Genomic DNA, 10422 nt, shown 5'->3' with positions numbered 1-10422 from the left:
CACTCCAAGCGCTGCAGGCCACACTGAGGCTGCTCAACTCCTCACCCGGTGTTCTCCACCCAGTCCCCAACCTCCGGCCTCACCCTCTCCAGCACTTTCTCTGAGACCTAAGGGGCAAATCTGACCAATGCTACCCTGCCTGAGCCCCCATTCAGGACCCTCTCCACAAATGTTGATAGGCCCTGGTCATCCTCCAGCAGCCTCGGGGGCTGTGCCTCCATGCCGGGCCCCACAGGAAGTGCAGAGGAGGAGCTGCTCAGGTGGGCCACGGTGGCCTGAGGCCTGGGCTCTGTGCCTAGATTCTGGACATTCCTGGGCTAAGGAGCCTGGGCGCTGGTCTAATGAGGACTTGGAGCTGACCCTGCCAGTGACTGCGCCCAGCCAAGGAGCTGAGGCTGCAGGGCAGTGCTTGCCAGAGCGCGCCAGGGCGTGGTGAAGGGGTGGCACCTGTGCTGGGGGAGGGCTGTCCCTCTCCATCTCTTGAGAAACCCAAGTGAGCCCTGTGCTGTGTTGGCGGCTTCCCCACGCCACGAAGCGGCCACAGTTCTCCATCCCACTGCACACATGGAGAGCGAGCCTGGGGAGGGAGCATCCCCGGCAACCTGCGTGTGGAAGAAGCAGGCGGGGCTCAGACCTGCCTCACTCTGGATACGGTTGGTGGTGACCCCGCGGGGCGGTCATGGAACTCTCCAGAACCAGGGCGCCACATGAACACCAGGAGACCAGGGAAGGAAACAAGGCGCTTGTTTTCTCCTTGCACAGGCAGGGAGGGTGTTCCTGAGTGACCTTCCAGAAGAGTTCGAAATTACAAGCCTGGAGTCCTGAGGGAGGTCTCTGCCGCTGGGGGTCTTGCTGTCTGCCCTGGGGTTTTGGGGCCCGTTCTCACCCCATCTGGAGTCCCAGGCTGGGCCCAGGGGTCCAGGAATCAAGGCAGCACTGCACTGCTGCCCGCACGGTCAGGGAGCAGGTCTCCACAGATCAGCGGTCAGGGGCCCTGGCGTCAGGCTCTGGGGAGTGAGGTATTGGAATCTGAGGCTCAGGTGTGGGCGTGAAAGGGCTCAGGACACAGGTATTAGAATCCCAGGGTATGAAGTTTCAGGGGATTAGAGCCGTGAGTATTTGGGGAACAGCACGGAGCGCTGCTAGCACGGGGCTTGGGTGTTGGAAATCTGGGCCTCCTGCCTGAGGTCTGAGATGACAGAGTAGGGGGTTAAAGGCCCAGGTATCAAGTGTCTGGGTCCCAGGTGTCTGGTCCTGGGGATGCGGGAGTAGCAGGACTGGGGTGCCTGTTCTCAGGAGTCTTGGCCTGGTGCTCACAGACGAGATGCTCCCATCAGGGCTGTGTGCCCCAGATGTGCCTGCAACAGAGACGCAGTTAGAAGTAGGCTCAGTGGTCCCACTGGCTGCCCCGGGGTCTCGGCACAGGGGCTGGGGGGTCTCACATGTTGCCCTTCCTGCGTCGCAGCAGCACATAGACGAGCGCAACCGCCGCCACCACCGCGAGGCCCCCAAAGATGATGCCCAACAGCACCGCGTAGCTGCGTCCTGGTGGGGGAGCGAGTGTCATCGAGGGGCCCTCTGGGGTGGTGAGTGGGGACAGGTGCAGGCAGGTATATGAGCAGAGTGTCCTCACCTGGCTGGCACTCCGGGGTGGGTGAGGACCAGGTGCCATCAGCCTGGCAGGTGCTGGTCTCTGCCCCGGCCAGGCTGTAGCCGTTGTCACAGTGGAAGTAGATGGTGGAACCCACCAGGTACCTGTTGCCCTCCTTTTGTCCATTGGGAGGTGGGGCCAGCCAGCCACAGGACACGACTGGGATGGGGGCAGAGTGCAGACAACAGGCCTGAGCTGCCATGCATCCACACATCTGGCCACCCTGGGGGGTCCTGTCCCAGGACAAGGTGCCCACCTCCCCCGCCCGCCCTCACCTGGCTGCAGACTCCGCATGCGACGCTGGTGCAGCTGGTGGGCCACCCGAGTGGCATTGCCCGTGCTCAGGCTCCCAGTGGCCACCACATCGAAGTTGCAGAAATGATCGTCGCCACATAGTTTGGCTGCCTCTTGTGCCTGGCTGGGGTTGAGGGTGGTCTCACCGGCGAAGAGGGGCTCGAAGTTGGGGTCATGCTTGGGTTGGTACAGGAAGTTGTGGACCAGGAACCAGGAGTCGTAGGTGAGCAGGGAGGACGCGTTGTGCACGGCCCCTGGAAGATACATGACGGGGGCCTGGCTGGGCGTGGCTTCCCTTGGTCCCCAAGCCCCGCCCGTGCCATGTTTCCCCCAGTCCCCGCCCTGTCTGCCCCATATACTCCACGGTCACTCACAGTCAGCCCCAAACAGGAACAGCTCCCGGGGACTGCTGCCCAGGGGCAGGACGCGCCCGCTGCGCAGGGTGAAGTCGTCGGTGGGGTCATTGTTCAGTGTTCCAAGGAGGCCGTGGGTGTGGGTGAGGAACTTCTCAGGCAGCAGGACGGACACACTCAGGAACGGGCCCTGCACGCTGACCTCCAGGCCGGCCCCTGATGCCAGCATGATGGAGACCCTGTCCCTGGCAGCCACCGACAGGAACATTCCTGGGCACAAGTGGGACGGGTCAGGGTCACCTGCTGTGGACACCATGTTCTGCCCTCCTGCAGCCCCAGGACAGGGTGGTTGGCACCCAGGGGCTGTGGGTGAGGGCACCTGCAGGGGAAGGGAGGGCGTCCCCAGGGCCTGAGGTGCAGCCCCTGCGGTGAACCCCCCATGCTGAGATGCATGTGTGGGTCCCTCTGGCCTTGGCTGCAGCAGCCACACCTGCCTGGGCACGTCCCGAGGGTCCTTGCACCCTCAGTGCTGACAGGCCCCTCCCAGGTCCCCACCCATCCCAACCAGGAATCTTTTCATTCGATCAGTTCCCTGAAGCAAGGGGTTCGGATGCTGGCGCTACCGCTTGCCAGGGGCATCCTTAACCGTGCAGGGCTGGCGACCTTGCAGTGGCTTTTGAGGACTGAGGGAGCGACAGGAGCACAAGAGTGGCTCTGTGCAGGCCAGCGGTGAACGTTACCGGGTGAGTTCCCTCCAGATGGCTCCCGGGATGCTCCATAGGGAGGACATGTCCCCCCATCCTGGCCTCTTGGCTTTTGACCAGGTGGGTATGATGTGGGCACCTTGGTGGGTGTGAAGGCCTGAGGTTGGACCACCCAGGCCTCTAGCCAGGGCTGGGAGAGGCGTGAAGGCCCAGGGCTTCCCCTCAGTCTCCCCGCAGGAATGGGGAGGAGGTGAGGGCAGCCCGCAGCCTCGCGTGGCTGGACTACTCACCCTTCAGGTCCATCCAACTCTGCTCGGCGAAGCTCAGCACCTCCTGGTTCAGCAGCACCTCCAGACCTCTGGTCCCGTTGGCCAGCCTGACCTCCACCACATCTGAGTTGCCCTCCTGGACGGCCACTGCAGTCAGCCCTGTGCCACGGGTCTGTGTGCCTGTGGTGGTGGGAGCGGAACGGGCGCCACTTGGCTCCAGCCTCCCACCTTGGATCTACCCTGCGCCACCCAGAGCAGCCCCTAGCCCTGGCCTCACCGTTGGACATCCTCCCGGGCTGGGTCCGCGCCTGCACCCTCAGGTCAGTCAGCACTGCCTCTAGCAGCACGTACTCTCCGCGCCCATTGAATGTGAAGTTGGTGCCGTCAAAGGTCACAAAGTGTGGGTCTCCGAAGGCGGAGGCTGGGGTGAGAGTGGAGGGTCAGGTGGGGTGCACCCCAGCCCAGCCCGATCTTTCCCAGGGTCCGGGGCACAGGATGGCACCCACCTAGTCGCGGGGGCCGGTAGTTGCGGCAGTCATTGGAGGGCCGCCGTTGCATGTAGCGGGGGCAGTCGGGTGCCCAGAGGCAGCAGTAATAGAAGCTGAGGACATCGTAGAGCCAGTGGGACATGCCGGGCACTCGGGGTGGCGTGCGGAACGGGGGTGCGCCCCAGTCATGGCCGCGGTCGGGAGTGCTGCCGCTGCTGGAGTCAGCCGTCAGGAGCTGCGTCCCGTCCGCTGTGTAGCAGCACTGCTGACCCGAGCCGTACCGAGGGCTGCGGGAGCCAGTGGGTCACGGCCAGGCCACTGTTGGGAGCCCACCCCTGTCCCCAGTCCCCACCCCGGCCCCAGCCTGGGGGCTCACCTGGCCTGCACAGAGCGCACACAGTGCACAGCCCCGGGGTGGTAGGTGCACACACTGCCCTGCTCCATGTCACAGCCGTAGTCCGTCTGCAGAGCAGCAGGTGGCTGTCATCCAGTGGCCTCCGGTTCTGTCATCCCCTTCCCGAGGCCAACGCTGCAGGTGCCCTGAGACCCCCGCCCCACCCTCCAGGACACCTCTGTCTGCCTCCCCTGGTGCTGTCCTCAGTGGGGAGGCGACACCCTCATCCCCTCTCCTGGGCCCTGATGGGAGGCTCACGAAGAAGCGGCCGGAGTCCGCCCGGGCCTGGGTCAGGGTGCAGGGGCAGTCCGGCAGCTCCTCCAGGAAGCTGGGCAGCTGATCCTCCAGCTCCTCCCAGGCCTGGCACTGAGTGCGTGCCCAGGCCACGGGGTCCTCTTGGAAGTCATTGCTCAGGTGCCAGGCCAGCGCGTGGTCATTGGTCCAGAGCGCCTGCACGTCCCTGTGGAGACAATGATGCTGGAGCTGGGGCCAGGCCACACCACCCCGTGGTCGCCCACTCTCCCCACCCCCAACCCGGGCTGCGCAGGCAAGCACGATGGGCCGCAGGCAGCTGGGCCCTCCGCCCATCACCTGCGCCTCCACGCCTCCTTACTTCTGCCCCGCGTAATTTTTGCTGTCGATGATCCGAAGTGCACCCACTCGCCATCTCTGGTAGCTGGGAGGAGCAGGTTTTGGGGTGAAGGTGAAAGAGCCAGAGTTGGGGATGTGTGTGGCCAGGGGGTACAAGTACGACCACTTTGCAGTCCACTCCTGTGAGTAGGGCATTCCTGAGGGAGAGGAGGCCTGGTTAGCTCTGGGGCTTCTTGGAGGCCTGGCCCCAGGCCTTGGCACCTACAGCAGCCTGACAGGTGGGTGGATGGGCCGCCAGGCAGTCCCCTTAGGAGGCGGTGTTCTAGCAGGGACCCTGGCTTGGGTGACCACCACCTCCTGCCACACTCCAGGATCCATGTCCCTACTGGAAGCTGGGCCCAGGGCCATGCCAGCCATGCAGGGGTTCCGCATGAGCCTTCTCCTCGGGAGCCAGGCCCCACGCAGCTGACCCCTCCCACCTGCCTGACCCCCCTGACCTGCACTTCCCTCCATCCGAATCCCCAGTCTCTGCCTGGGATCCCCTTCCCTCCTCAGCCCCACCTGGAAACTCCCCTCCTGTCCCCACACAGCTGGGACTCCCTTCCTCCCACCTCTGGGGGCCCAAAGCTCTGGATGCCACCCCAGCCCTCAGCTGGCCTCACCTGTCTCCTCATAGCCCCACAGCTCGATGGTGACGGTCTGTGTGGGCAGTGCCTCGACGTGCCAGGTCAGGCTGAGGTTGCCTGAGGTGTCGGCAGTGCCATAGTATTGCCAACGCGTCTCGTTCACCAACTCGCTCTTTTCCATCATCGACACTTTGTTGGGGTGCACTGGGCGGGGAGGTGAGGGGTGAGTGAGGGCCTGGGCCCAGGGGGTGCAGGGAGGAGGCCCTAAGTCTTCAAGGGCTGTGGGAGCCCCCAGGGCCAATGCACGGCAGCAGCTGGGTGATGGTGTCTCCGGCCCTCACGGCAGAAAAGGACACTGAGGCCGCAGAGGCAGGGGCCTGCCCTCCCTCCACTGCCCACGCCTCTAGCCTCCACCTGGCTTCTCCCCTGCCCTGGCGTGGCGGAGCTCAGTGGATAGGCACCGGCTCACCTCTCTAGGGACCCCTGCAGCTCCCACTCACTCTGGGCTGGGATCGCTGTCTGGATGCCAGGGAGTGGAGAGGAGCTGAAGGAACTCTCGCAGGCGGGCAGGCCTCCTAAGGGACTGGTTCAGCCAGAGTGGCAGGGCACGGGCGGGCCAAGTCTTGGTGTGCATAGATTAGTGCTGGGGAAAGTCCCCGTGGGGGCAGGCTGTGGGTAGAGAGGAGGGCTGAGGGCTCACCAGCCAGCCAGGTGCCCGCGCGAGGGAAGGAGTGGCCATTGTCCAGTGAGACGGTGAAGGGGACACGGCCGCTCTCATAGAGCAGGGGTGACACACAGTGCACTTGCCCGGAGGAGTCCACATGGCCGAGGGTCTGGATGCTCTCCTTAAACCTACGGGCATAGTGGTGGTAGGAGGGGCTGGGCCATCACAGGCTGAGCCTCTCGACAGTCCGGGCCCCCGACCTCCCTGGGGAACCCAGCCAGCCAGTCGTGCCTGTGTCCTCCTGCCTGTCCTGGGTCTGAGGGGCTCCACTCAGCCAGCCAGTGGGTCTGAGCCCTCAGCACGCACGGGGATGGGGGTGTGGGGCCCCGGTGCCCGGCCTCCTGGGCTTCCCAACCTGCAGATCGCACTGGTGTCTGTGGGGCTGGACATCTTGAAGTGCTGCACCACAAAGTCCTTGCCGCCCATCATGGAGCCTGAGTAGGGCAAGATCTCCAGGCAGAAGTCCCGGAAATCTAAGCAGCAGGTGCCAAGGCCGGAGCACGTCGGGTGGCAGGAACACGGACCGTCCAGGGCGCCACAGCGCATGGAGCAGCTGTCTTGGGCATCTGGAGGAGAGGATGCTGAGGGCCTGGCCTGGCGGGTGCCGGACTGGCTGCCCCACGTGCAAGGCCTGTCTCTGTTCCTCCCACAGCCCATTGGACAGCAGCATCCCAGGAGAACGCTGGCCGGGAGCTGCACTGGCCACCACGTGGACATGGTAGAAAGGCACAGGGCCCGTGGGGATAGGATGAATCTTAGCACAGACCATCTGGCTGTTGCCCTGACGGGCTAGAATGCAGCGAGAAGAGGCAAAAGGCTGCATCCGCTCAGCCCTGCAGGGTCAGGAGAAGCCCCTGGGCATAACTATACTTCAGCCACCAAGTCCTCTATCCCACAGGTGGGGGTCCTCAGAGGGCCACGGTAGCCGGAGCCCTCGACCTCTCTTGGCTCCCCAGAGTGTCTGTGGACAGTGCACCTTCCGAGGGGCCTGAAGCCTGCAGAACCCCTCTTGCTTGCCTGGATTGGGGTGGGGGACATGGCTGCCAAGAGTCCCATTCGAGGCCTGGTAGGGAATGGTGTAGGGTCTGAACTTGACCCTTCTCACTCTCCCAGGGACTGCAATTGAGACCCCAAAGAGAACCCCGCCCTCAGGGCAGAAGGCCAGGGCTGCTCCCCTCCTTTTTGGGGAGAGGAGGGACATTTCAAGCAGGGGTCCCAGCAGTGGGGAAAGGGAAGTGGGGGTGCACACCGTGAGGGGCTGTGAGCGCCGGGCCCAAAGCATCTCCTATGGGCCATGAGACCTGCGGCAGGGCCATATTTCCAGGGGTTGGCATGAAGGAAGGGTTGCAGGGAGGGACTGGGGCGGGTACCTGCACCCAGGACGGAATCGTACGTCCCTGGCCCTTCCCCATCCCCCGTCAAAAGAGGCCAGTCGAGGGCCAGGCCTAGGCCTGAGCCACCCCGCTGGCCCCACTCCACTAAGTGCAGTGCCGGGCACTTAAGAACAACAATAAATATGTACTGGCCAAGGATGTGGTGGCGCACAGGGGTCGGGGAAGGAGGCCGAGAGATGCTTGCAAGTGAGATAAGTGGCAGGAGGGTGAATGGGAAGTGGGGTGGGGGGTGGCCTGTGGCCAGTGTCCTGGTTCTAGAGTTCGGGGCTTCCCCTAGACTTTCCCGGATTCAGCCCCACCCTGATGAGGACCCACAATCCTGGCTCCCCCTCCGCGATCCCGCCCTGTCAGGACTGGGGACGCAGGCTGAGGCCTCTGCTGGTCTCCCCCGCCTCCCTCCTAGCTCCCAGCGGGTTTAGGGTGGGCCTGGCTCAGATCTCCCATCCCCATGGGCTGCCCCACGACATGGACCCTCAGAATTTCTTCCCACCACCCCTAGCACAGCCACAGATGGCCTGACAGATGGACAGAGGCTGAGCCCAGAGGGGCGTCTGCCCAGGCCTGGCTGCAGCCAGATGGACAGACAGATGGGGGCACAGGAGGGCAGGGAGGCATACCTGCTGCGCGTCCAGGGCCTGGGCCGGGGGCTGTCGCCAGGAGCAGCAGGGCCCAGGGCAGGAGGGCTGGCTTCATGGTGCAGTCTGTGTCTGCAGCCAGCAGTGCAGTGGCTCTGAGGCAAGGCGGCCAGAGAAGCTCATTCCCAGCCGGCCTGGCCCCGCCCGCCCTGCACTCTGCGGCACCGCCCCGCCCCGCCCCTCCTCGCCCCTCCCCGCCGGGTCCCCTCTCAAAGTCCACAGGTGCCTGCGTGGACCAGCAAGGCCCAACCTGCCCCGTTAGCACATTCCTGGCCCGCAGGCATGGGTCGGCCCTGGGACCCTGTGGGAGGGTGAGGAGGCTGGAGCCTCCAGCTGTAGGGCCTTTGGCAGGCGATGAGCCGGATGTCCAGAGGCCAAAGCTCAGACCCCGGGTCCCAGCCCCGCCCTGTGTGCAGGGTGTGCCGGGTGGGGCTGCAGCAGAGGATGGGATGCACAGGGTGGGTAAGGCAGGGCTGTTTAAGCTCCAGGCAGGATTCTAGCCTCTGTGGCCCTGACATTGACCTCCATCTCTAGCCCTCATCTTCCTGCAGGAAGGAGGTGCTCCCAACTCATCCTCCCGGGGATGCGGGAGCTGTTTGGGTCAGACACAGGCTGAGCCCTGGGGCTGAGGCAGCTCTGCAGGGGACCCCTCCGGAGGGAGGAAGGAGGGAGGGGAGAGGAAGTACTCAAGCCCAGCTGGGGGGCCAGAAGGGAGACAGGGCCCATCCCCGGGCTCCAGAGATGCCACCACCCTGGGGAGCCTTGACTCTCCCAGCCACACCTAATCCTGCCACTCAGAGTTTGCATAATCTAATCAGTGTTTCCCTCCCCTTCTTGAGCAGATGAGGAAACTGAAGCTCAGATGTGGACAGGCAAGGCCAAGCCAGGCCCTTGGTGGCTTCTGGGAGCCCCTGCAGCCAGGGTGGGCGGTAAGGGCTGTGGCCTGGGATTGGTCACTTGGGCCCTGCCATCTGGGCTGGATGTCCAGACAGGCGGGTGGTCCTCTCCCAGCTGCAGCTTCTCAAGGTGTCCAAAAGGGACTCTTGCCACACTTGCAGGGAGTCAGAGCTGGCCCCAGGGCATGATCTGGTCTCTGATCTGCCCAGCACTTGGGGCCAGGCCAGTCCATTGTTCCCCGGCCTGTTCTCTCTCTTGCCTGGGTGGTGCCTGCTGGGAACCACAGCGTGTTGGCAGCCACCTGTGGCTCCAGAGGGGTGGCCCTTACTGAAGGTGTTAGAGGCGTGCGCTGGGGGACTTGGCTCCTGAGTCCCCACACACAGCTGTTCCAGGGAAGCCACACCCACATTTGATGTCTTCCCACCTCCCAAAGACATTTGGTGAGAGGCCCTCAAGACCTTCAGCTTCCCAGCGACTGTTTCCAGAGGGGAGAAAGTCCCTTAACCCACAATGGCGCTCAGGGCATCTCTGCAGGTGAGTGTCCTGTGAGTGGACACTCAGGTGCTGAGCCAGGGAGAGCCTGTCTCCTGATCCCACGCTGGCGAGGGCACTCATCCCGGGCCCAGGGCTGAGGTTTCTCCCTACAGCACTGGGAGGGTCCGAGGTGTCCCTGAGGTGAGGCTCCAGGGAGGGGTTTTGGGGGTTGGCTGAGACGGTTCCCGGGAACAGGAGGACGAAGAGCTGCTGCTTCCTGTTTCTGGCCTGGGCACCCTTGCTGTGTGTGTCCGGAGACGATGGAAGTGCGATAGGGGCTAGGTGTGCAGTCTGGGAAGCTCCTTACCCCAGGCCCCGCAGGGGGTGGGCGTCAGCTGAGTAACTGCGGCTGGCCGGCTCATCTCAGCCCTCCGAAGGCGGGTTCAGCCAGAACCATCTAGGGCCGCCAAGCCTCTGGTTCCACAAGGGCGGTGCCCAGCCCTTTACGCCTTCCTTCCTGGGTGGTGGGCGTGTCCAGCCCATGAGGAGCACAGGGCAGTGAGGAGGGTCCCCATCTCCATCCTGGACAGAGAGCCTGCTTCGTGGGCGGTCCCAGGGGCCAGGAGGGCCCCTGTGGTGCTGGGAGGGGAAGAGGGTGGTGAAGGGTGGGTTTGGGCCCCTGGAACCTGTACATCCCCAAAACAGATGGGCCTGGAGCCTTCAGGGGCGGGGCCAGCTTCAGGGGCTTGTTTAATGCTCTGTGGGGGCTGCTTTAAAATCCTTAATCATTTTCGATCAGGCATGGTGACTCACACCTGTAATCTCAGCAGTTTGGGTAGCCAAGGTGGGTGGATCTCTTGAGGTCAGGAGTTCGAGACCAGCCTGGCCAATATGGTGAAACTCCATCTCTATTAAAAATGCAAAAATT

General features: G+C 64.0%; 1 protein-coding gene across 1 annotated transcript; it reads right to left on the bottom strand.

Moving 5' to 3' along the window:
• Window positions 1-727: 727 nt before the first annotated feature.
• Window positions 728-8436, bottom strand: SUSD2 (sushi domain containing 2). The gene is made up of 15 exons (XM_011967990.1): window positions 8106-8436; window positions 6450-6660; window positions 6071-6222; window positions 5407-5574; window positions 4767-4941; window positions 4412-4613; window positions 4136-4221; window positions 3778-4046; window positions 3549-3692; window positions 3293-3451; window positions 2320-2568; window positions 1927-2199; window positions 1634-1810; window positions 1443-1545; window positions 728-1358 (listed from the first exon to the last, which is right to left on the bottom strand). The coding sequence occupies exons 1-15, from the start codon at window positions 8179-8181 to the stop codon at window positions 1334-1336; spliced, it is 2469 nt and encodes an 822-aa protein (XP_011823380.1). The 5' UTR covers window positions 8182-8436; the 3' UTR covers window positions 728-1333.
• Window positions 8437-10422: the final 1986 nt, after the last annotated feature.

Source organism: Mandrillus leucophaeus, unplaced genomic scaffold (genome assembly GCF_000951045.1).
Source record: "Mandrillus leucophaeus isolate KB7577 unplaced genomic scaffold, Mleu.le_1.0 Scaffold820, whole genome shotgun sequence".
Taxonomy (NCBI): domain Eukaryota; kingdom Metazoa; phylum Chordata; class Mammalia; order Primates; family Cercopithecidae; genus Mandrillus; species Mandrillus leucophaeus.
Note: the sequence above shows the minus strand (reverse complement) of the source record. Positions and strands in the feature narration are given on the sequence as shown.